At 45.7% G+C, this 26,917-nt stretch overlaps 1 protein-coding gene across 5 annotated transcripts in view; it reads right to left on the bottom strand.

The window, feature by feature from the left end:
- Positions 1-26,917, bottom strand: part of chdh (choline dehydrogenase) — a 140,247-nt gene that overhangs the window by 36,963 nt on the left and 76,367 nt on the right. For all 5 annotated transcript variants that reach the window (XM_072472489.1, XM_072472490.1, XM_072472493.1 and 2 more), the window contains 3 exons: positions 26,362-26,491; positions 26,098-26,232; positions 13,945-14,087 (listed from right to left, as the gene is read on the bottom strand). In XM_072472489.1, the coding sequence (XP_072328590.1) occupies positions 13,945-14,087; positions 26,098-26,232; positions 26,362-26,491 (408 nt within the window). The remainder of the gene's footprint in view (positions 1-13,944; positions 14,088-26,097; positions 26,233-26,361; positions 26,492-26,917) is intronic.

The following is a 26,917-nucleotide window of genomic DNA, read 5'->3' as shown; positions in this document are numbered from 1 at the left end:
CTTGGCAGTGGATCATTAGATTGGCCAGAAAATCATGGGATATCATCCCACTGCCAAGGTTCCCTGGGCACAAAATTCATTCACCAAAAATTTTGTGTAAGGTGCTGTAATTTGTTGCAAATCAGGTGGGTGAGACACAGTGTGTTTATCCACCTCATTTCCCTGATAGCAGCGTGGGCATGGGTGGCACCTGTCCAGCCCCAAATTCAAATTCGCTGCTGACATCCTCTGAAGGACACGGAGTATGTTGCACCAGAAGGAGAGAGCTTCCAGTTTCAATTATGTGCCCTGGAAAGAGGTAATAAACATCCCTGTCTGCTGGCATGCAGGCTCAGGCTATTGCCATCCTAGCACAGACTGCTGCCTGTTGTGTTATGCTTCTTCATGTAGCATAAGCTGCTTCCTTGATGTATGCTTTGACAAAGTAAGGTCCAGACTTTGTAATGAGTTCAATATGTTTATTGAACTATTAGCACAGTTCTTAAATGAGTTTGACTCTCCTGCTAATCGAACTGTAGTAACTCAGTCTAACTAAACCAGTCTGCTCTAAGCCACGTGCAGGGTGTGTTGCTTCTGACCAACCCTGATGTACTCTCCAGATGTCTGTCTGTGGAAAGAAGCAGAGCATGTGTGCCCTGTCCTTTTATATGGGTTGTGAAGTGCCCCCTTGTGGTAATGCCACCTCTGGGTGTCTTGACTGCTCATTGGTTGTGTCCTATTCTAAGTGTTCATTAGCTGCATGTTTGCATATCATGACATCTCCGGTGCTCCCTCTAGTGTTTACTTAGTTGTAGTGTATTTACATTAACCCCTTGTGTATATACAGTGATGCATATCACCACACTGCCATCATGAGTCCACATCTCCATTTTCAAAAGAGCATGCAGATTTTCGCAGTAGTCGAGCAATCTGTTCCAGCAGGGTACTAGGATTGCTGAGATGCCACCCAATGCGCGCGGCATTAGCACTGTGAAGCAGAATATGCTGTGCTTTCTCACACCACATGTACTGCGCCGTGCCCTTGCTGTTGCCTTTAAACCAACCAGACCAGACTGCTGCCACTCATGCTGAGGTGGCAAAGTCCAAAACCATGTCTTCAAGGCCCATAGCCACTCGAGGGTTCCTGAAAGGCCAGTTGTAGTTGTCCCCTGTGAAAGTCAGCAGTCTTCCACCAGGCACAGCCACTGGGGTAGCACTGCTTAAGAGCACTAGGCCATGCAAGGGCATCTGCAAGGCTGACACGAAGGGAATGCACAAGTACTATTGATGTCCAGCTGGATAAAGTTCAGTGAAGGTTTCTGCTGTTGCCCTTTATTAAATGAAACCAGCCAAGGGGTCTTTATCATAAGCAGTTTGATATGGACATTCTGTTAGGGAATGGTGGGTCATTTGTGGGTGGGGGAAGTTCTTTTCAACTGACCTGAAGCCTCGCATTGTGGTCCCTCCAACTCATTCCAATTATACTTGGAGGGTATGGTCGCTGATCCTTGCCACACCTCATCACTAACAGCCTGGCAATCTGAAACCTGTTTATTCCTATTCTTTGTTTTCTGTCCTTCAAACAACTTATCTGTGTTAAATACTATTGCGAGTTTCATGAACTCTTCTCTTGTCTAAACGTTTTGTGTGCCACCTTTCTGGATGTCTTTCCAAAGTACAAGCATCCACTGGTTCATAGACTCATAGAATTTACAGTGTAGGAGGAGGCCATTCGGCCCATCAAGTCTTCACCGGCCCTTAGAAAGAGCACCCTACTTAAGCCCATGCCTCCACCCTATCCCCGTAATCCAGTAACCCGGGGTTACTGGGTTGTGGGGGCAAAGCCCACGCAAACACGGGGAGAATGTGCAAACTCCACACGGACAGTGACCCTGAGCCAGGATCGAACCTGGGACCTCAGCGCCGTGAAGCAGCAGTGCTAACCACTGCACCACCGAGCTGCCCGTTAGGAGCATTTTCAAAAGCTCTAATCAATTTGCCAAATAAAAAAAATGTTACTCCAATTGTATAAGATTTCCTAAATTGCATTGAAATCACTTTCTTCATGAGTTCCAACATTTTCTCGGCGACTGATGCCAGATTAATTGGTCTGCATTCCTTATTTTTGCACTCTCTCCTTTCTTGAATAGCGGTGTTTCTTTTGTTCCTTTCAATCCACTGGGACCATTTCAGAATCTAGGGAATTTTGGAAGTTCACAACCAATGTATCCTCTATTTTTACAGCTGTCTCTTACAGAATGTTAGGACATTGGTCATCAGGTCCATGGGGGATATTTTTGGCTTTTAGCCCTATTAATTATTACCATTAACTCTCTATACTTTTCTTTCGAGCTCTGCTCACCTATACCAAAACTGCTACACTGCTCTATGACCTTGACTTTTTAGACTTATATATTTTGTCTCACCTCCAGTAGAGGATAAATTTACAACTGAATAACAGTAGTTTTTTGAACCTTTGCAAATGACAGTGAATTGGTCCTGAGATTGTCAACAATAGGGTGACTGGGAGGCCAAGTTAACCCATGATATTAACTCATATTGCCACATAGCTCCCCATGTATATCTGTCCTTCTGTGAGGGTTGTATTCTCCTCCAGCAGATGCATGCTTTTCCCTGTTTGAAAATGCCTGGCCTCAATCACATCAGTTGAGCAATTCCCATGCTTCCATACTAGAAATGACTTTGCTGTTTTATTAGCTATCGGTATGTAGGCTTTCAAACAAAATCCTTTCACTTCGGCATCAACCAAAGACAAAAAAAACAAGGATGGCACTCAATTAGTTTGGAACCAGAAACATATTTACAACAAATTGTGGCAGCAGTTGCAATTCATATTTTTTTTTTCTTTTGCAACTGCTAAAGTCCAACTGCATAATTGCCTCATAAGTTAAATATTTGAATGTAGCATTTGAACTCTGCAAAGAACTTCAAACAGAATTATCTTTGTAGAGTTATTTCATTGTACTTCATTATACTAAAAACAAATGCTTTTCAGAGATGAAAATGCATGTTTTAAATTTGAAATTGTTTCCATTAAATTGTGACTAAATTCAGATATAATGAGTTTAATCATTAAGAATAATTTCTGAAATGCTGGTAATGCATTTGAACAAACTGAAATGAGTTCTAAGTTTTATGTAGTTGTTCTAAAAAAGAGAGATAATGTCCCATTCATTCTTTCATGGGATGTGGGTGTCGCCTGTCCCTCTACATATCTTTGTATCATCTGCAAACAGAGCCCTCAGTTCCTTCTTCCAGGTCATTAATGTATATTGCGAATAGCTGCGGTCCCAATACTGACACACTGTGGGACACCACTACTCACCACCTCCCATCCTGAAAAGGAGCCCTTTAACCCTGCTCTCTACCTTCCTCCAGTCAGCTAATCCTCCATCCATGCCAGCACCTTGCCCCTAACATCATGGGCTCTTATCTTATTCAGCAGCCTTCTGTACAGCACCTTGTCAAAGGCCTTCTGGAAATACAAATAGATAACATCCACTGGTTCCCCTTCGTCTAACTTCCTCATTACCTCCCCAAAGGATTCTCGCAGATTGGTCAGGCATAACCTCCTTCTGACGAGTCCCTGCTGACTTCATCCTATTTTATCATGCACTTCTAAGTACTCCGCAATCTCATCTTTAATAATAGATTCTAACATTTTACCAACAACCGAAGTCAGGCTAACCGACCTATAATTTCCTGTCTTCTGCCGCCCCCTTTTCTTAAAGAGGGGTGTTATATTAGCTACTTTCCAATCCTCTGGGACCCTCCCTGCCTCCAGTGATTCCTGAAAGATCACCACCAATGCCTCCACAATCTCCTCAGCTATCTCTTTCAGATCCATGGGTGTAGTCCATCCGGTCCGGGTGATTTATCCACCTTCAGACCTTTCAGTTTCCCCAGCACCTTCTCCTTAGTGATGGCCACTACACTCACCTCTGCCCCCTGACTCTCTTGAAATTCTGGTAAGCCACTGGTGTCTTCCACTGTGGAGACTGATGCAAAGTACCTATTCCGTTCCTCTGCCAATTCTTTGTTCCCCATTATGACTTCTCCAGCCTCATTTTCCAGTGGTCCAATGTCAATTCTTGCCTCTCTCTTACCTTTTATGTATCGAAAAAATCCTCTTGCAATCTTCTTTTATATTACTAGCTAGCTTACACTCATATTTGATCTTCTCCCCCCTTATTGCTTTTTTTGTCCTTTGCTCGCTTTCCCAATCCTCTGGCTTCCCACTAATCCTCACCACATTGCATGCTTTTTCCTTTGCTTTTCTGCTGCCCTTGATTTCCCTTGTCAGCCATGGTTGCCTTGTCCTCCCCTTAGCATGTTTCCTCCTCCTTGGGATGAATTTCTGTTGTGCCTCCCGAATAAACCCCCAAAATTCCTGCCATGGCTGTTCCACTGCCTCCCTTGCTAGGCTCCCCTTCCAATCAACTCTGGCCAGATCCTCCCTCACGTCGTTGTAGTTACCTTTACTTAATTGTAATACCGTTACATCTGATTCCAGCTTCTCCCTCTCAAACTGCAGGCTAAATTCTATCATATTGTGGTCAGTGCCCCTAAGGGTTCCTTCACCGTAAGTTCCAGAATCAAGTCTGTCTCATTACACATCACCAAATCCAGAATTGCTTGTTCCCTAGTGGACTCTACCACAAGCTGCTCCAAAGAAAATCGCGGAAACATTCCACAAATTCCTTTTCTTGGGATCCGCTACCAACCTGATTATCCCAGTCCACCTACATAGTGAAGTCCCCCATGATTATTGTAATATTGCCTTTTTTACATGCCTTTTCTATCTCCTGATTTATTTTCTGCCTCACACCCTGACTACTGCTATGGGGCCTGCACAACTCCCATTAGGGTCTTTTTCCTTTGTAGTTCCTCAACTCAACCCATACAGATTCTACGCCTTCCAACCCTTTATCGCTTCTTGCTATCATGTAAGTTAATTTCTTACTAGCAATGCAACCCTGCCCCCTTTGCCCATCTGCCTGTCCTTTTGAATAGGACATACATGCTTGGATATTTAGATCCCAGCCCTGATCCCCTTGCAGCCACGTCTGTGATGCGCACATAGTACCTGCCAATTTCAATGTACGCAACAAGCTCATCTACCTTGTCTCGTATACTGCATGCATTTAGGTACAACATTCTCAGTCCTGCATTGACCACCCCCCTTCTCACAGTTGCTGTGCTTTTGTGCTGGCCTGTTAAATTCCTGCTGCTTTCTATACTCTCTGTTCTATTATGTGTTCTGGAAACTTTACTAACCTCGCCTGAGCCCTCAGCCTCTTTAACTCATTTAACATCCTTATCATTAATCTGCACTCCCACCTTCTCCTTTAACTTCGATTTTCTAATTTTCCATACAACTGAAAGCTCCCCTCCCCACTATTTAGTTTAAAGCCCTATCAACAGCCCTAGTTATGCGATTCGCCAGGACTCGGGTCCCAGCTTGATTCATGTGAAGGCCGTCCCAACAGAACAGCTCTCTCCTTCCCTAGTACTGGAGCTAATATCCCATGAATTCAAACCCATTGCTCCCATACCAATCTTTGAGCCATGCTTTTACTTCTTTAATCTTATTGACCTTGGAGGACTTCCGGTGGTGGCTCTGAGGGAGTAAGTCGCACATTTGGTGGCTCTCGATCCGGTCGGACTTTTGGACCTTTTTCCCTGACTTTTTTGTGCTTTTGAGCGCTGGATCTGAAGGCATAGGCACTCAGGCACTGACTCCAGGTATATGTGTATGGAATTAAGAAGCAGAAAGAATCACAAACAGCTGAAGAAGTGGGCAAACAAGGGCAGTGGAGAAGCTGCTGCTGAGGACAATATGGCCGATGTCCAGTGCAGACAGCCCAGCCAACAACGGAGCATCTGCTGAACGTCACCCAAGAAGGCTTCACCGCGCTGAAACGGGACAGTTTAGACCTGATCCAGAAATCAATCGAGCACCTGGAGCACAGGCTGGATGCCCAGGATTGGACGATCCAGAAGCTGGAGAAGGCGCTGGAGGAGCAGGAGGATCACCAAATGGTGGTGGAGGTGGAGATGGGGAGGCTGAAAGGCCAACAAAAAAGGCTTCTGGAAAAGGTGGAGGACCTGGAAAATACGTCCCGTCGGCAGAATTTGAGAATCGTTGGTCTCCCGGAGGGGGCTGAGGGAGAGGATGCGGCCGCATATGTGGCAGACATGTTCCAGAAGCTGTTGGGGAATTATGTCTTCCCTCGCCCGGTGGAGGTGGACAGGGTGCACAGAGCGCTGGCGAGGCAGCCGCGAGCGGGGGGTCCCCCCCCCGAGCGATGGTGGTCAGGTTCCACAGGTTCCTGGACAAGAAGCGGGTGCTACAGTGGGCCAAATGCACACGGAGCTGCCAGTGGAACAATAGTGTCTTCTACCAGGACCTGAGCGTGGAGGTGGCCAGAAGGAGGGCAGGCTACAGGCAAGGCAAAGAGATTCTGTTTAAGAAGCAGGTGAAGTTTGGGCTGCTGTACCCAGAGCGCCTTTGGGCCACGCACGAGGGACGGCACCATTACTTTGAGGAGCCCGAGGACGTGATGGACTTCGCCAAGAGAGTAGGGCTGGTGACGAACTGAGGACTTTTTGGACTTGAGTTAAAAAGTTACTAAGCGATATTTACACGTTTTTCTTATGTCGTGTTTTTTTCTCTCTTCTGTATTCGAGTTTTCGCTGGAAAAGAGGGAGGTTAAGGTATCTGGTGCTGGGGGCTTTTTGTGTTCTGATCGGGGTGGTTAGAAATGCCTATTACTTATTTTGTATTATTTGATTCGCACTAGCGTCGGGGTTTTCTTTGTTCCTTGGGTTTTTTTTCAGAGCAATTGCTCAAGGATGGCTGGTTTGGGGAAGTGATGTTGATGGACGGGGGGATGGGTCAGAGGGAACAATAGGTGGGAGACTTGTTGGCGCCAGAGTCAAGAGTCACCAGGCTAGCTGGGTGAGCTGGTCTATGGAACCCAGATTGGGGGGGGGGGGGTTGTATATAGCTAGTTTATGGCAGGAGTTAGGTTACAGGGTGTTGTTGCTGGGGGGGGGGGGGGGGGGGGGAAGGCGGGTAGTTGATCTGCTGACAAGGGAGGGACTTGGGTTTGGTAACATGGAGGAGGTCAGAGGTGGGGGCTGCCAGGAGGCGGGCCAGGGGAAGCGTGACACAGAGGCTAGGGGTGCCCCAAGAAAGGAGATGGCGGATCGGCGAGGAGGGGGGCACGGTGATCCTCAACCAGGCTGATCACCTGGAACGTTAGAGGGTTAAACGAGCCGGTAAAGAGGGCACGTGTGTTTGCGCATCTGAGGGCGCTGAAGGCGGACGTAGTAATGCTTCAGGAGACTCACTGAAAGTAGCTGACCAGGTCAGATTAAGGAAGGTCTGGATTAGACAGGTCTTCCACTCAGGGCAGCACACTAAAACCAGGGGGGCGGCGATGTTGGTTAACAAACGGGTGCAATTCGAGGCGGGTAGCACAATCTCGGATGGGGAAGGCAGATTTGTCATGGTGAGCGGCAAGCTCGAGGGGATGAGGGTAGTTTTGGTCAATGTATATGCCCCAAATTGGGACGATGTGGATTTTATTAAGAGACTGCTGGGGAAGATGCCTGACCTGGACTCGCACAGGCTGATTATGGGAGGTGATTTTAACACAATCTTTGACCCCGGCCTCGACCGGTCGTGTTCAAAAACGGGTAAGGTGCAGGCAATGGCAAAAGAACTGAGGGGGTTCATGGAGCAAATGAGGGAGGCTGATCCATGGAGGGCTAGGCGGCCGACGGGGAAGGAGTTTTCGTTCTATTCACATGTTCATAAGGTGTATTCCTGAATTGTTTTTTTCATCATGAGCAGGGATTTGCTGGCGGGGGTGATGGACGTAGAATATTCGGCGATCGCTATTTCGGACCATGCTCCACACTGGGTTGATCTGCAGGTCTGTAAGGAAAGCTTTCAGCGCTCTCAATGGAGGCTAGAGGTCGGTCTGTTGGCGGATGAGGCGGTGTCTGAGAGGGTGAGGAAATGTATGCAAAACTACCTGCAGGTCAATGACACAGGGAAGTCTCAGCTGTGGTGCTCTGGGAGGCGCTGAAGGCAGTGGTGAGAGGGGAGCTGATCCCGATCCGAGCACATAGGGACAGGACGGACAGAGCAGAAACGGACCAACTGGTGAAGGAGATTTTACAGATAGACAGGAGATATGCGGAGACCCCGAGGGTTGAGCTTTTAAGGGAATGAAGAAGGCTACAGACTGAATTTGGGGTGTTGTCCACAGGTAAGGCTGTGGAGCAGCTTAGGAAGGCGAGGGTTGCGATTTATGAGCACGGGGAGAAAGCCAGTAGAATGCTGGCACAGCAACTGAGGAAGAGGGAGGCGGCCAGGGAAATAGGGAAGGTAGTCGACGGGGGTGGGGGGGACCTGGTGGGAGATCCAGCAGGGCTGAACAAGGTGTTCAGGGACTTCTATAGTAAGCTTTACACCTCGGAACCCCCTGGGGGGCCGGAGAAGATGAGGCGCTTTCTGGATGGACTGACCTTCCCAAAAGTGGGGAAGGGGTTGGTAGATGGGCTGGGGGCCCAGATTAGGACCGAAGAAATATTGGGGGGCTTGAGGGCTATGCAATCGGGTAAAGCCCCGGGGCAGGATGGGTATCCGGTGGAGTTCTATAAAAAGTTCTCCGAGATAGTGGGGTCGGTGCTGATTAGGGTTTTTAATGAGGCAAGAGACTATAAGACCATAAGACATAGGAGCGGAAGTAAGGCCATTCGGCCCATCGAGTCCACTCCACCATTCAATCATGGCTGATTTCAACTCCATTTACCCGCTCTCTCTCCATAGCCCTTAATTCCTCGAGAAATCAAGAATTTATCAACTCCTGTCTTGAAGTCACTCAACGTCCCGGCCTCCACCACCCTCTGTGGCAATGAATTCCACAGACCCACCACTCCCTGGCTGAAGAAATTTCTCCTTATCTCTGTTCTAAAGTGACTCCCTTTTATTCTCAGGCTGTGCCCGCGGGTCCTAGTCTCCCCTGCCAATGGAAACAACTTCCCTACGTCCACCCTATCCAAGCCATTCATTATCTTGTAAGTTTCTATTAGATCTCCCCTCAACCTCCTGAACTCCAATGAATATAATCCCAGGATCCTGAGACGTTCATCGTGATGGGCAGCACGGTAGCATTGTGGATAGCACAATTGCTTCACAGCTCCAGGGTCCCAGGTTCGATTCCGGCTTGGGTCACTGTCTGTGCAAAGTCTGCACATCCTCCCCGTGTGTGCGTGGGTTTCCTCCGGTTGCTCCGGTTTCCTCCCACAGTCCAAAGATGTGCGGGTTAGGTGGATTGGTCATGATAAATTGCCCTTTAGTGTCCAAAATTGCCCTTAGTGTTGGGTGGGGTTACTGGGTTATGGGGGTAGGGTGGAGGTGCTGAACTTGGGTAGGGTGCTCTTTCCAAGAGCCGGTGCAGACTCGATAGGCCAAATGGCCTCCTTCTGCACTGTAAATTCTATGATGTTAGGCCTACCATTCCTGGGATCATCCATGTGAATCTCCGCTGGACCCGCTCCAGTGCCAGTATGTCCTTCCTGAGGTGTGGGGCCCAAAATTGCTCACAGTATTCTAAATGGGGCCTAACTAATGCTTTATAAAGCTTCAGAAGTACATCCCTGCTTTTATATTCCAAGCCTCTTGAGATAAATGACAACATTGCATTTGCTTTCTTAATTACGGACTCAACCTGCAAGTTTACCTTTAGAGAATTCTGGACTAGGACTCCCAAGTCTCTTTGCACTTCAGCATTATGTATTTTGTCACCATTTAGAAAATAGTCCATGCCTCTATTCTTTTTTCCAAAGTGCAAGACCTCGCACTTGCCCACATTGAATTTCATCAGCCATTTCTTGGACCACTCTCCTAAACTGTCTAAATCTTTCTGCAGCCTCCCCACCTCCTCCATACTACCTGCCCCTCCACCTATCTTTGTATCATCGGCAAACTTAGCCAGAATGCCCCCAGTCATCTAGATCGTTAATATATAAAGAGAACAGCTGTGGCCCCAACACTGAACCCTGCGGGACACCACTCGTCACCGGTTGCCATTCCGAAAAAGAACCTTTTATCCCAACTCTCTGCCTTCTGCCTGACAGCCAATCGTCAATCCATGTTAGTACCTTGCCTCGAATACCATGGGCCCTTATTTTACTCAGTAGTCTCCCGTGAGGCACCTTATCAAAGGCCTTTTGGAAGTCAAGATAGATAACATCCATTTGCTCTCCTTGGTCTAACCTATTTGTTATCTCTTCAAAGAACTCGAACAGGTTTGTCAGGCACGACCTCCCCTTACTAAATCCATGCTGACTTGTCCTAATCCGACCCTGCACTTCCAAGAATTTAGAAATCTCATCCTTAACAATGGATTCTAGACAGAGGGGTTTTACCCCCGACGATGTCACAGGCCACCATCTCCCTGATATTGAAACGGGACAAAGACCCAGAGGCATGTGGGTCCTATAGGCCGATCTCTCTGCTCAATGTAGATGCTAAAATACTGGCCAAGCTCTTGGCTGCTAGGATTGAGGACTGTGTGCCGGACGTTATTATGGAAGATCAAACCGGGGGGGGGATTACTACTGGCGGCCAACATAGCTATGATAAGGAAGTGGATGGTGGGTGCGGGGTCGGTTTAGGGGCGGATGGAGGCCGCTTCTTGCAGCGGCACCAGTTTGGCTGCCCTGGTTACGGCGCCCCTGCTGCTCCCACCAGCACGGTACCCCACCAGCCCTATAGTGGTGGCGACATTGTGGTTCTTGGGTCAATGGAGAAGGCATGTGAGGGAAGTGAGAGCATCAGTTTGGTCCCCAATTTGCAACAATCACCGGTTTGCCCCGGGGAATATGGACGGTGGGTTCCGAACATGGCGGAGGGCTGGGATTGAGAGGATGGGGGATCTGTTCTTGGAAGGGAGCTTCCCGAGCATGAGGGAGCACGAGGAGAAATTTGGGCTGGCGAGAGGGAATGATTTCAGGTACTTGCAGGTGCGTGACTTTCTACGCAGAGATTCCATCCTTCCCACGCCTGCCAGTTAGGGGGATCCAGGTCAGGGTGGTCCAGTGGATGGGTGGGGGAGGATCGGGTCTCAGATATATACAAAGAAGTTATGGGGGCAGAGGAGTCGCAGACTGAGGAGCTGAAGCTTAAGTGGGAAGAGGAGCTTGGAGGTGAGATAGAAGAGGGCTTATGGGCGGAGACGTTGAGCAGGGTTAGCGCGACTGCAACATGCGCTAGGCTCAGCCTGATTCAATTCAAGGTCATCCACTTGACAGTGGCCCGGATGAGTAAATTCTTTAGTTTGGAGGACAGGTGCGCCAGATGTTCGGGAGGACCAGCGAACCATGTCCACATGTTCTGGGCATGTCCAAAACTCAGGGGGTACTGGCAGGGATTCGCGGACGTTATGTCCCGGGTACTGAAAACAAGGGTGGTGATGAGTCCGGAGGTGGCAATTTTGGGGGTTTCGGAGGACCCGGGAGTCCAGGAGGAGAGAGAGGCTGGCGTTTTGGCCTTTGCTTCCCTGGTAGCCCGGTGACAAATTCTACTGGCATGGAGGGACTCAAAACCTCCGAAGTCGGAGGCCTGGCTATCAGATATGGCGAGCTTTCTCGGTATGGAGAAAGTTAAGTTCACTCTGAGAAGGTCACTGTCAGGGTGTGCCTGGAGGTGGCAACCATTTATCGACTTCTTAGCGTAAAATTAATCGTCAGCAGTGGGGGGGCAACGTAGATTAGGGGGGTAGTTAGGCGGGCGGGTCCTTGTAGGAGGGGAGCTGGTTTTTGCACTATGTTGACTGTACGTTGCACACTGTTTTGTATTGGTGTTGTTTACTATGCCAAAATGCCTCAATAAAATTGTTTATCAAAAACAAATCTCATTGACACTATGCCAATTAGCTCGTGGCTCAGGTAATAATCCAGACATTACCTTTTTGGTTCTGCTTTTAATTTAGCCCCAGCTGCTCATATTCCTTCAGCAGAACCTGTATTCTTGTTCTATCTATGTCATTGGTGGACCACGACAACTGGATCTTTATCTTCCCACTCCAAGTTCCTCTGCAGCCCAGAAGAAATATCCTGAACCAGAGGCTAGGTAGACAACACAACCTTCGGGACTCTCAATCTTGGTCACAACGAACAGTATCTATGCCCACAACTGTACTCTTCCCAATTACGACTACGTTTCCTTTCTCTCCTCCCACTTAAATGGTTTACTGGACAAAAATCTCAAATCTATTGGACAAGGGCTGAGGCTCCTGCAACCCTATCTCCTGAATTCCTCTACCTACCTCACTCACAGCCACACCCTCCTGTCCCTAAGCACTGGCCAAATTCAAAGTAGTTAATCTAAGGGGTGTGACTGCTTCCTGAAACAGAGTCCAGTTAACGCACCCCTCTCCGATGTGTCGCAGCATCCTAAACTCAGAGTCCAGCTCATCAACTCTGAGCTGATGTTCCTCAAACAACCAACTTGCAACAGATGTGTTCACTGGGAACCACTTTAGGGGTCCACCAGCTCCCACATCATGCAGAAACAACACATCACCTGGCCCTGTATCTCTATTTTATACAATTCGTTTTTAATTTGGTTCTTTCATTTAAATTTCCAGATGGTTTTTAGTCTTTCTAACCTATAAAATATTTCTCCTTTTTACCTCTATGTGAAGGTAAATTACAATAGCTAATGCAAATTAGCAGTTACTTACCAACCAATGAACTTACTGCTTTCCTTAGACATCACTCTTTCTTTTTCCCACTCTGTTCATGGTGAACTACTCCCACTTTTCCTGCTGTTTTAACTCAGAGCTTGTCACATACCTATTAAAACCTTTTCAGTCAGTTTTCATGTTTCCCGCAAGCTTACTCTCTATTTCCCCCTTCTTAATCAATCTCTTGGTTCTCCTTTTCCGAATTCTAAACTGCTCCCAATCTATCTCTAATTTCCTTTGTAAGCCATGGCTTGGCCTCCTGCCCCATTTTACTTTTGCATTAGTCAAGAATAAACAATTGTTGCAGTTCACCCTACACTCTGCATGTTTGCCATTACCTACCAACTGTCATCTCTTTAACTAATGTTTCCCAATCCATCATAGCCAACTCGTGCCTCATACCTTTGTAGTTTCCTTTATTAAGATTCAGGACCCTAGTCTCAGAATCAACTACGTCACTCTCCACCTTGATAAAAAATGTTATCATAGGGTAACCTTGGTCATTATCCAAAGATAGAAATTCTATCATAGGATAACCTTGGTCATAGGATAACCTTGGTCATTATCCAAGAATGCCATATAGACTTCCTTCTTAATGGCGCCAGTTATATTGGTTTTAATTCTATTTTTCAACCTACGTTAAAAAAGCATCCATATATCTTTTATGGAGTTAGAATGCACAAAGCTCTCATTTTGATTTATGAAAAACTTATAAACATAACCACTTTAGCGAGATATTAGGTAAAATCATGGATGAGAGGAAACATCAGAGTCTCCATTTTTTTTTCTACAGTCATGCTCCTGCCATACATTGCTACCACAGAAAACATCAAGTAGTTCATGATGGTCAGTTGAACACCAAGTGAAATTATAGCCGTTTGCTTTTAATCACTCTTACTGTAACTATTAAATGCTCAATACAATTTTGCTAATAATAAATTTAAACATTTTTCAAGTTGAGAACTAATAACAGAAGCACTGTAATTCCATCACTGCTCTATTTCATGTGGTTGGTAAAACAACACTATTTTGTGGCTGTAAAGTACAATTTAATAATGTCAATGTAAACTGGTGAAGGGCTACATTTTCTAGTAAATGTTTAGACTATTTTACATGTGGTCACTCGAACTTCCAGCCTTTAGGTAGTTAAGAAAACTCCGAGTGATAAAGACCTCACCTGATAAGCCTCTATGTTTGGTGAGACTCTCCCATGATCAATCACCTGTGACGGTAAAAAGTGGAACTGAATATCAGGATGAGTTGCACCAGGATGACTTCTGATAAACCCACCAGTTTCCAAGTGAGCAGTAGCTGCGTCACCTAAAGAAGACATTTTGTATTAAAAATTATCAAATTGAGTAACGGCTGTATGTCATAATAAGAATTGTTCAAAAAGCATAACTATCCAAAAGGTTTCACAATTATTTTCATAGCTTGGTGTGATTGTATGTGGTTACATTAAAGCAAATTGTTCTTTTCACCCATCGCTTCTGTTTCAGATCTATTATAAAACAAGGACATCACAAGACTCTTGCTTTCGTCTTTGATTACATTGTATTTTCTTAAATGCTGAAGTAAATCACTTATGTTGCAAGATAAATATACATTTAGGATAATTGGTCTGGCTTGAATCAGACATCCAGAACGATCCTCCAATTCTCCAGTCATACATTTGTAAGTTATTTAATGATTTGAAGATTTTCATATTCCTTACCCCAACTGAACATTCAACCAATATGTGATTATTCCTTTTATTAAGGAGAATTGAGTGGCCCAGATCGTCCATTCTCCGGATAGTCAGGATGGGCAATACCACGGCTCTCCCAGACTCTCCAAAAAAGCCTCTCTAATGCTGAGTTCGAATCGGAAATTTCAGACGGTTCCACCTTATTTACCTGGATACAGTAATCCCTCACTTTAACTTGCTCCGTTTAACATCATTTTGCTTTAACGTCATTTATGCTTCGGGGCATGTTGGTCCAATTTGCGTCAGTTTTTTTGGTTTTACATTGTCTGCACTCTGCCCCCACCATGCATGGCACGCTGAGTGAGTAACCGCCAAGTTCTGATGTTCAGAGCTATTACCACCTCGGTTAACGCTGCGAAGAGGGCAAGGCATAAAATCCACAAGCACGATCAAAGAACAAAGAACAGACAGAAGTACAGCAGAGGAACAGGTCCTTCGACCCTCCAAGCCTGCGCCGACCATGCTACCCGTATAAACTAAAATCTTCTACGCTTCCGGGGTCCGTATCCCTCTATTCCCATCCTATTCATGTATTTGTCAAGATACCCCTTAAACGTCACTATCGTTCCTGCTTCCACCACCTCCTCCGGCAGCGAGTCCAGGCACCCACTACCCTCTGTGTAAGAAACTTACTTCGTACATCTCCTCTAAACCTTGCCCCTCGCACCTTAAACCTATGCCCCCTAGTAATTGACCACTCTACCCTGGGAAAAAGTCTCTGACTATCCACTCTGTCTATGCCCCTCACAATTTTGTAGACCTCTATCACGTCATCCTTCATCCTCCTTCGTTCCAGTGAGAACAAACTGAGTTTATTCAACCTCTCTTCCATACCAGGCAACATCCTGGTAAATCTCTTCGGCACCCTCTCTAAAGCCTCCACATCCTTCTGGTAGTGAGGCGACCAGAATTGAACACGATACTCCAAGTGTGGCCTAACTAAGGTTCTAAACATCTGCAACATGACTTGCCAATTTTTATACTCAATGCCCCGCCCAATGAAGGCAAGCATGCCGTATGCCTTCATGATCACCTTCTCCACCTGTGTTGCCCCTTTCAGTGACCTGTGGACCTGTATACCAAGATCTCTCTGACTGTCAATACTCTTGAAGGGTTCTACCATTCACTGTATATTCCCTACCTGCTTTAGACCTTGCAAAATGCATTACCTCACATTTGTCCAGATTAAACTCCATCTGCCATCACGGCGCCCAATTCTCCAAATGATCTAAATCCTGCTGTATCCTCTGACAGTCCTCATTGCGACACCTTTGTGTCGTCCGCAAACTTACTAATCAGACCAGTTACATTTTCCTTCAAATCATTTATATATACTATGAACAGCAAAGGTCCCAGCACTGATTCCTGCGGAACACCACTTAGTCACAGCCCTCCAACCAGAAAAGCACCTTTCCATTGCTACTCTCTGCCTTCTATGACCTAGCCAGTTCTGTATCCATCTTGCCAGCTCACCTCTGATCCCGTGTGACTTCACCTTTTGTACCAGTCTGCCATGTGGACGTAGGGAAGTTGTTTCCATTAGCAGGGGAGACTAGGACCCGGGGGCACAGCCTTAGAATAAAAGGGAGTCACTTTAGAACAGAGATGAGGAGAAATTTCTTCAGCCAGAGAGTGGTGGGTCTGTGGAATTCATTGCCACAGAGGGCGGTGGAGGCCGGGACGTTGAGTGTCTTTAAGACAGAAGTTGATAAATTCTTGATTTCTCGAGGAATTAAGGGCTATGGAGAGAGAGCGGGTAAATTGAGTTGAAATCAGCCATGATTGAATGGTGGAGTGGACTCGATGGGCCGAATGGCCTTACTTCCGCTCCTATGTCTTATGGTCTTATGAGGGTCCTTGTCAAAGGCCTTACTGAAGTCCATATAGACAACATCCACTGCCCTACCTGCATCAATCATCTTTGTGACCTCCTCGAAAAACTCTTATCAAGTTAGTGAGACACGACCTTCCCTTCACAAAACCATTCTGCCTCTCACTAATACGACCACTTGCTTCCAAATGGGAGTAGACCCTGTCTCGAAGAATTCTCTCCAGTAATTTCCCTACCACTGACGAAAGGCTCACCGGCCTGTAGTTCCCTGGATTATCCTTGCTACCCTTCTTAAACAAAGGAACAACACTGATTATTCTCCAGTCCTCCGGGACATCACCTGAAGATAGTGAGGATCCAAAGATTTCTGTCAAGGCCTCAGCAATTTTCTCTCTTGCCTCCTTCGGTATTCTGGGGTAGATCCCATCAGGCCCTGGGAACTTATACACCTTAATATTTTTCAAGGCGCCCAACACCTCGTCTTTTTGGAACTCAATGTGACCCAGGCTATCTACACACCCTTGATCGCAGGACAATGACAGGAAGCTGCCAGACACATATTAGATGCTGACGTGTTGGTGGCCCAGGAAGGTGGGAAAAGGGCCGCTAGCTCCATCTGCAGACACCACCCCCCACTCAGGCTCTATCCATGGCCCCTCCACATCTCAATTAGCAGCCTAGGACAAAAGTTTGGCCCCTGAAAAGCATCAGGAAGGATTAAGCTCAGCAGAGAGAGAAAGAGATAAAAAGAATGAAAACAATGGACTCACACTTACATGCATGCAGAGACGCACGCACAGGGATCTCAGTCCCCAGTTCCTGGGGGGCCGGAGGGGGGGGGGGAGGGGGGGGGGGGGGTGGAGAGAGAGAGAGAGAGAGAGAGAGAGTGAGTGAGAGAGAGAGAGAGAGAGACACAGACAGAACTAGAGACAGACAGACAGATAGAGTAGAAAAGGACAGGGAGAGAGAGACAGACAGACTGGGGAGGGAAAGCAAGCAAAAGGTTAAGCTGATTTTGACGAGGACTGAGTGTTTCGATGTATATAATATTTCTGTTATCGTCAGTGATTTATTTTATTTTGCAAATTATTCAAGCCACGAATGTACAATGTTGCACATGTACGATACAGTATTTCTATTCGTTTATCTTATCCAGAGTCCAAAGGAACCTAAACTCCAGCTTTAACATTGGCTCTTCTGGGATCCCACATTTAATTTAAAGTTATTTAATTTAAAGTCACGATTTTCAGAAATTAAACCACAACTTTAAGTGAGGACTTACTGTAGTTACAGGAAAAGCCTAGTCTAGCTCCTGGATAACTATACAACTGACTTCCCACTGTTATGAAAGAGTTAATGTTCCCCAGTGTTTAAGTTAGAATTAGAGTGTTAATTGTTTAATAGAGAGCACTTACTGTTTGATAAATTGCACAAATATATACAAAGAGATACAGGTGGCACTGTGGATTTGGAGGAGAAGTGATTGTAAAACACAATAAAATTGGAGTTGAAGAAGTAAAGACTTGCTTTCTAGTTCTTATTACAGAATACATCGGAGCTTAACAATGGCAGCAGAGGATGGTTCCTGCTAGTAAGTATAAAGGATTGCATCCTAAGATTTTTTCAGACAAAAGATTGTATTCTGAATTTTAACCTAGAATATGTAGATAAACTTGAAAAACAAATGGCTGAATCCAAGTGTAAAGTGTCAGGGTATGACTACCCACCATTGTTTTAGTGTCAGCCTAATAGTGATCAATAAAAGAGTGAAGTTACCATGTGGACACGGGTTACATCCTTGCTGAAGAAAAAACAAAGAGTGGCCTTGGCACTTTCACTACTGTACAAAAGCAAAATAAGATGCAGGGTATTCTTGGAATTGAATTCTGATCAGCTGAACTCAAATGAAGGTTTGGATACATTATTAACTTTCATGGATAAGATTTACTTAATAAGATTTATTAAATGTCCTGGTTAGATTTTGACAGATTTAGAAAATCAGAGGATACTTCCACAGAAGGGCATTTAATGGAATTCACAGATTATAAACTAGCCTACAAAAATTCTGTCTAGAAATTCCACGGTCAGTACTGGCATTTAAATTATTGGACTGTGCTAAAGTTGCAAATATGGATACTCTTCTGGTATTGACAGGAATTAAATTTGTAGAAAGACACACACGTTAGAACAAATTTCAGAGGCTCTAAAACGGTTCCTGGGCAACATTCCTAACCGGCAACATTCATGGCACAAATAGGCTGATTGGTGATAAGACAGGCTATAGAAGACACTATGGGCGCAATTCTCCCATCGGGAGTCTAAGTGCCGACGCCGGAGTGAAACCGGAGTGTTGCACTCCGGTGTCGGAGGCCGAACCCAGCCCCCTATTCTCCCGCCCCCAGGGGCCAGGAGCGGCGTCACGTCATTTACGTGCGCCGGGCCTTAGCGGCACGTAAAAGCGGTGCCGCGTAAATTACGTCATCCGCGCATGCGCGCGTTGGCCGGCGCCAACCCGCACATGCGCGGTTGCCGTCCTCCCCGAGGCCGCCCCGCAAGAAGATGTTGGATGGATCTTGCGGGGCGGCGGAGGAAAGGAGGTCCTCCTTCAGAGGCCGGCCCGCCGATCGGTGGGCACCGATCGCGGGCCAGACCCCATTTGAGGCACCCCGGTGCAGGAACCCCCCCTCCCCACCCCCCCCCGCCCCCAGGCCGCCCCCCCCCCCCCCCCCCAGCGTTCCCGCGCTGTTCCCGCCGGCAGCGACCAGGTGTGGATGGCGCAGGCAGGAACCCGTCGTATTGGGCAGGTAATTCGGCCCATCCGTGCCAGAGAATCGCCGTTTCTCCCAGCGGCCAGCCGTGATTCTCGCCGCACCGGTTTTGGGGGGGGTGGGAGAATCCCTTGCGGGCATCGGGGCGGCATGGCGGGACACGCGCGGCATCCCGGCGATTCTCCCACCCGGCGTCGGGGGGGAGAATTCCACCCCATGTTAATGGGATGGTGAGGTGGCCTAGAAAAAGGCAGCAAGCATCAATATGGAAGTAGATTTGTAACTAAAAATAATGAGGACAGAAACACCTTTATCAATTATGGCAGGAGGAATGAATGGGGACATTTCAACAGCAAAATGAACCCCAGAAATACCCAGGGTGGTCAATCTGTGTGATTCAAAATTCCATTATGCAATAGCTGCCCAAAGAAAGATAAACGGTGTTTGAAACCAGACACGGAATCGAAGAAGAAGAGGGAGATATATACCGAAGAGAAGGCATTGTCTTGGTAACGAGAAGTTTCAGTTCAGTGATGAAGATGCTGGTCGCAGAGTCCGCCAATTGTGTCATATTGGACAACGGATGTTGTCATGAAGCATCTGGGCACAGATTACAAATTTGCAGATTAAAAAGGGTCTATTGAAAGTGCTGAGGTACTTCTCATACATGTATGTTACAGAACTAATAGGACCAGAACGTGGAAATTGCCAGGGTGTCAGAAGAGGAACGTAGTAATTCTGATGAACCAATGATACGATTTGTCCCAAAGGAGAACTGCCAAAGGTTGGCACCTGGCAAGGTGGATACAGAACTGGCTAGGCCATAGAAGGCAGAGGGTAGCAATGGAGGGATGCTTTTCTAATTGGAGGGCTGTGACCAGTGGTGTTCCACAGGGATCAGTGCTGGGACCTTTGCTGTTTGTAGTATATATAAATGATTTGGAGGAAAATGTAACTGGTCTGATTAGTAAGTTTGCAGACGACACAAAGGTTGGTGGAATTGCGGATAGCGATGAGGACTGTCTGAGGATACAGCAGGATTTAGATTGTCTGGAGACTTGGGCGGAGAGATGGCAGATGGAGTTTAATCCGGACAAATGTGAGGTAATGCATTTTGGAAGGGCTAATGCAGGTAGGGAATATACAGTGAATGGTAGAACTCTCAAGAGTATTGAAAGTCAAAGAGATCTAGGAGTACAGGTCCACAGGTCATTGAAAGGGGCAACACAGGTGGAGAAGGTAGTCAAGAAGGCATACGGCATGCTTGCCTTCATTGGCCGGGGCATTGAGTATAAGAATTGGCAAGTCATCTTGCAGCTGTATAGAACCTTAGTTAGGCCACACTTGGAGTATAGTGTTCAATTCTGGTCGCCACGCTACCAGAAGGATGTGGAGGCTTTAGAGAGGGTGCAGAAGAGATTTACCAGAATGTTGCCTGGTATGGAGGGCATAAGCTATGAGGAGCGATTGAATAAACTCGGTTTGTTCTCACTGGAACGAAGGAGGTTGAGGGGCGACCTGATAGAGGTATACAAAATTATGAGGGGCATAGACAGAGTGGATAGTCAGAGGCTTTTCCCCAGGGTAGAGGGGTCAATTACTAGGGGGCATAGGTTTAAGGTGAGAGGGGCAAGGTTTAGAGTAGATGTACGAGGCAAGTTTTTTACGCAGAGGGTGGTGGGTGCCTGCAACTCACTGCCGGAGGTGGTGGTGGAAGCAGGGACGATAGGGACATTTAAGGGGCATCTTGACAAATATATGAATAGGATGGGAATAGAAGGATACGGACCCAGGAAGTGTAGAAGATTGTAGTTTAGTCGGGCAGTATGGTCGGCACGGGCTTGGAGGGCCGAAGGGCCTGTTCCTGTGCTGTACATTTCTTTGTTCTTTGTTAATGTAACATACTTGCCAGAACGGGCCAGTCAATGGAAAATTGCAACTGGAGCATGGAAGGCCACTGGAAAATATAAAAACTGGTTGACTGTACAAGATAAAAGGAAGGAGGTTAGGCCCATGGATTGTGAACATGAAGTACAAAAATGGAGAGCACAGAAACAAAGTGTCAGTTCGGACAGTAGGTCGAGCAGTGAACAAGCACATAGAAAGAGATCAAGAACTGTTGAAAGAACATCTCTTAATAGTAGGGGCAAGGGCGGTATGCCGCGCTGTGGTTAGCACTGGGACTGCGGTGCTGAGGACCCGGGCTCGAATCCCAGCCCTGGGTCACTGTCTGTGTGGAGTTTGCACATTCTCCCATGTCTGCGTGTGTTTAACCCCCAAAACCCCAAGATGTGCTGGTTAGGTGGATTGGCCATGCTGAATTGCCCCTTAATTGGAAAAGAAAAATAATTGGCTACTCTAAATTTTTTGTTTTTTAAATAATAGTAGGGGCAGATCAAGCAGTAGCAGTCTGGAACGAGATACAAGGCAAGATAGAGGGCGCCAATTATCAAGGTCAAGAACTATAGTATAGACTAGGAATGCTAGAAGGAGAAGAAGCGCAAATAATCGAGAGGTCTTCGTGACTTCCAACAAATTAAATGATAAATTAATAAAATATGCAAAACGGCAAAATTTGGTGTGTACACCGAGGTCCAAATAGGGGATGATTTCTGCACATAAGTGGATATGCACGGAAAAGCACGTATATGGAACGTATATGGGAAAAGCTTGGCTAGTGGCACAAGATTCTGAAGAAAACTTGGGTGAGCAAGATATAAGGGTAGATTAACCTACGGCCGTAAAGGTTATTTTGATGATCATCTTGGCTCTGTTAGCCACAAATGCTTGGGAATACAAGTCAATAGACATTAAAGATGCTTTCTTACAGCGACATCAGCTTCAAAGAGAAATTTTTCTTTGTCCGAAAGATGCAACAAACACAGAAAGGATACTCTGGAAGTTAAATAAATGTGTAAACTGGTTAAATGAGTTTGGTATTTCTCAGTGAGGTCAGTTTTGTTAAAGTTGGGATGTTTTATGGGCACCATGGAGGGAAACTTTCAGACATCTTCATGATGCATGGAGATACTTTTTGCGGGGTGTTAGTAGCAAATTTGAAAATACTTATTAACGGGCTTAGCAGGGAGTGCAAGATTGGAATTCAGGCCTCTGGTGCATTCAATCACATTGGGTTAGAATCGGGCAGAGCAGTTTGCATGTCACTCTACACCAGCAGCCTCAGTAGGGTGGCACAGTATCATAGTGGTTAGCACTGTTGCTTCACGGCTCCGGGGTCGCAGGTTCAATTCCGGGCTTGGGCTACTGTCTATGCGGAGTCTGCACCTTCTCCCCGTGGGTTTCCTCCGGGTGCTCTGGTTTCCTCCCACAGTCCAAAGATGCGCAGGATAGGTGGATTGGCCATGCTAAATTGCCCTCAAGTGTCCAAAAATGTTAGCTAGGGTTACTGGGTTACGTGGAGGTGTAGGCTTAAGTGGCGTGCTCTTTCCAAGGGCTGGTGCAGACTTGATGGGCCGAATGGCCTCCTTCTGCACTGTAAATTCTATGATCCTATGAATATTAACCTCAGAGCAAAACAACAGTTTTGGTGTTTTAGAACTAAGCACTAAAATCATCTATCCCAATGTTGAAGAAAGTGTTTGAGCAAACAAAACATTGACAAAATTTAAATTGGAGAATTGTGTTTTGAATGTACATCTTGGGTGATAATAGATAACTGAAACTGATTGTTTACAGTGACACATCTTCTGCTAATTTCTGTGATGGCTTTTTGAGAACGGGAGGATTTATAATTTTTCTCCTTGGGGAGAAAGGTTGCCCCTTGGCATGGGAAACTAAAAAGATATGAAGAGAGGTTAAAAAGTATCTTGGAAGCAGAGCCATTTCCCCTAGTGGAGGGAGTAGATATGGTATTTTTATATCCAGGAACCTGACTGGAAGTATGAATGGAACAGGGCATTCAGGAACAGAACTTTTAGAGTATCACGTGGACAATAAGTCCCTTTGGGAGATTGTCCACTCTACGAAAAATGTCAATGGAAAAAGATTGCGGATTGAAATAGCGAATCTAAAACAGATGCTAGAGAACAGGAAGATTGACAAGATCAAGTGGGTTGATAGCAGTTACCAATTATCTGACTGATTTTTAAAAAAAGAGGCGAGCTCAAAGAAGTTATTAGAAATTGTTAAAGAGGGGAATATTTTCCTATGGGGAAGAGAATGTTAATGGGGGGGGGGCAATTTTAAGAAGGGGGAATAGGGTGAATTTATTGTAGAAAAGAAAATATATACATTTGTGTTATGGTAATTTACGTCTAACTTACAAAAAAATTAAGAGGGGGAATCTCTTAGGAAAGAGTTAATGCTCCCAGTGCTTCATTTAGAATTGGAATTTTAATTGTTTAATAGACCACACTTATTGCTTGATAACTGCACACATATATATATTATAAAGATGTGTATATATATATATTATAAAGGCATTTAGGTGGCACTGTGGAGTTGGAGAAATTATTGTTAAAACACAATAGAATTGGCATTGAAGGCATCAAGACCTGCTTTCTTGTTCTTATTACAGGTACTATCAGAGCTTAACACCCACCATCACCAATCACTCACACTGATACCGACTCCCCCGCATAACCCCCGATTCCCTCATCACCCGGCCTGCTCTCACTGCCTAACTCTCCCCCCCACCCCCCCCACATCCCAACGTACCCCTGATCTAACTCCTACCAATGTCACCCCTTAACTTGACCCCACGAACCAACATCCCTGACTCCCTTCGCCCAACCTCACCATAGGACTCCTCCTTTATCACACAACTAATCCCCCGATCGTATGACCTGATCTGACCCTAGATCTTTACCCCCTGACTCCCTCACCAACTCTATCTACCCCTTTACTCACTATACCCCTTCATCCAGATATCTTATCCCCCCTACCCCTTAACCCACTTACCTTCTCTCCAAGGTTTTTCAAAGAAGCTTTGGAACATTTGAAATCTTTACTTAACAGAATTTAGCAGTTGTGTCATAGAAAATAGATGTGGCTTCTGCTCGTATACTCTCTGCTGTTCCTTTCGAGGTTGCCTGCACTAAGTCAGTTTGGAAGGATCCTCCATTGGAAGTTTGTCCAGAAAAATCAGAGGAAGGTAAGTGGGTATAGTTTATAAAATCAGGGTTGAAAATAGGGGGCGTCATTCTCTGCCGGCGGGAGTCTCCGTTCTGCCGGCACCGGGGGGTTTCCCGACGGCGTGGGGCTGCCCCACAATGGGAAACCCCATTGACCGGCCAGTGTTACGGAGACTCCCGCCGGCCGGTCGACGCAGAAATGTGGCGGGGCGGGTAGGAGAATTTCGCCCAGGGTTTCTGATCCTGATTGGAGGATTTGGCCCCTACGTTTGTCTTGCAACTGTGTGGAAGGAAAGTGGATTCCATTTCATCTGGTTCACTTGAGAAACCTCTAAATGAATGTTTGAAACATATCTACAAGGCAAAAGCCAGAGGTGTGATAGAATACACTCCCTTGCCTGGATGAGTGCAGCTCCAAAGCATTCAAGAAGCTTGACACCATCCAGGACAATGCAACCCACTTGATTGGCATCTCTTCCACAAACATTCACTCCCATCGCCACGGATGCACAGTGACAGCAGTGTACACCATCTACATGCACTGCAGGAACTCATTGAGTCTCCCTAGACAGCCCCTTCAAAACCCATGATCACTCCCAACTAGAAGGATAAAGACACCACATACACAGGAAGACCACCGCCTGGAAGTTCCCCTCCAAGTCACTTACCATCCTGACTCGGATATACATTACCGTTTCTTCACTGTCATTGTTTGTAAGATTGCTTAACTCTGTCTCAGCTGTTTTTTGATGTCACGAGGGGTGAATTGAATTGGCTGAAGATAAATCCTGGAACTCTCTTCCTAATGGCAATGTGGGTGTACCTACACCACATGGAGTGCAGCAGTTCATGAAGGCAGCTCACCACCACCTTCAAAAGGCCAATTAGGGATGGGCAATAAATACTGGCCTAGCTAACAAAGCCCACATCCCTTGAATAATTTTTTTTAAATGTGAAAATACAACCCAACGCTTGTTTGATGGTTTCAAAAGTATTGACAATTAACAGATATAAAGTAAGCAATGCAAGGTGAACAAAACATTTTTGCAACATAAGATATGGCATGAAAACCCATTAAACATATTCCTACTGACATCTCATACATAATTTGTACCACAATACCCCATCTCTAACCTGTTTCTTCTCTTAAGGGAGATGAATACTGACAAGTCAAGTCAGTAAAAATGTAATTTCTTAATCAAACTTTTCAAGATATTAAGAGGGACAGATAGGTTAGATAGAGAGGAGCTATTACAGCTGCTTAGGGAGTTTTGCATTAAGGGGTAGAGTTTAATTATTATAGCCAGCACTTTCAGAAGCAAAATTAGGAAACACTTTTTAATACAAAGGATGGTAGAAGTTTGAAACTCTATTCGGAAACTACGGATGCTAGATCAATTGTAAATTTTAAATTTGAGATTGATAAATTTTTGTTACCCTCAGGTATCAAGGGATATGGGGCAAGGGGGGTATATGGTGTTAGGTTACAGATCAGCCTTGATTTCAATGAATGATCATCAAATCTACAATGCAGAAGGAGGCCATTCAGCCAATCAGGTTTGCACCGGCCCCTGGAAAAGGCACCCCAAAGCCCATGCCTCCACCCATCACGTAACCCGACCTAACCTTCTGGACACCAAGGGGTAATTTAGCATGGCCAATCCACCTAACCCGTACATCTTTGGACTGTGGAAGGAAACCGAAGCACCTGGAGGAAACCCTTGCAGACACTGGGAGAAAGTGCAAACTCCACACAGACTGTCACTCGAGGCTGGAATTGAACCTGGGATGAAACAGGGTCCAAGTGTTAAATGGCCTACTCCTGTTCCTCTGATCCTAAAACACTGATTTTTATGTCTTGTCCAAGTACTGGAAGGCAACAAAATTTTACCTGTGAATTTCCAAAGCCATTCAATGCCAACTTTGATCATTTGGATGGATTTTTGGGATTTATATAGAGTAATCGGTTCAATGCATTGTTGTTGTACGTACAATTCTAGATGATCTTGCAGATTCTGGCCCACACCTAAAAGCAAAACAGTTTCATTAAAGTGAAAGTTTTGACAAGTTAACTATAGCAACCATCACCAGAACATATCTTATATCAAATTAACTAATTGAATGCCTTTTTTCCCCTGAATACTTCAATTATTACCTGGACGGTGGCAAACAACAGGAATTCCCAGTGTTTTAAGGTCATCTGCATTACCAACGCCAGATAACATAAGAAGCTGGGGTGAGTTAATTGAGCCACCACTTAGAATCACTTCCTTGTTGGCATAGACCTAAGGAGTTAAAACATAAATAATGAATTAACCAGCATACTGGGTCCACATCATCAATACTTTAGTTAAGCCTCTTCATTCAATGTTTTCAACAATTCAAGCACATCGTCTAAAGAAAATACTGAACATTAGAAATGGTGAATTACCTTTAGATCTAGGGCAGCCCTTGATCACAACCTAATCCAGTCTAAGGCCAACATGCAACAAACTGCTAGCATAAAGAGTGAGGCTGAATTGACTATCTCCTTCAAAAACTAGCTATATAGAAATCAGGTTGAACGTAGTATTCAAAGTTATTGATATTTAGGCTGAGATGATCAAACATTGCACATGAAGCACCTGGAGAGGGTGGGGGGCGGATCTGACAATGTGTTTTTGGCTGATAATACAAAGAGGCAGTACATTGATGAGAAATGGAAGGGAGAC

This window comes from Scyliorhinus torazame, chromosome 13 (genome assembly GCF_047496885.1).
Source record: "Scyliorhinus torazame isolate Kashiwa2021f chromosome 13, sScyTor2.1, whole genome shotgun sequence".
Lineage (NCBI taxonomy): Eukaryota > Metazoa > Chordata > Chondrichthyes > Carcharhiniformes > Scyliorhinidae > Scyliorhinus > Scyliorhinus torazame.
The sequence above is the reverse complement of the archived record's forward strand: the minus strand, read 5'-3'. Positions and strand labels throughout refer to the sequence as shown.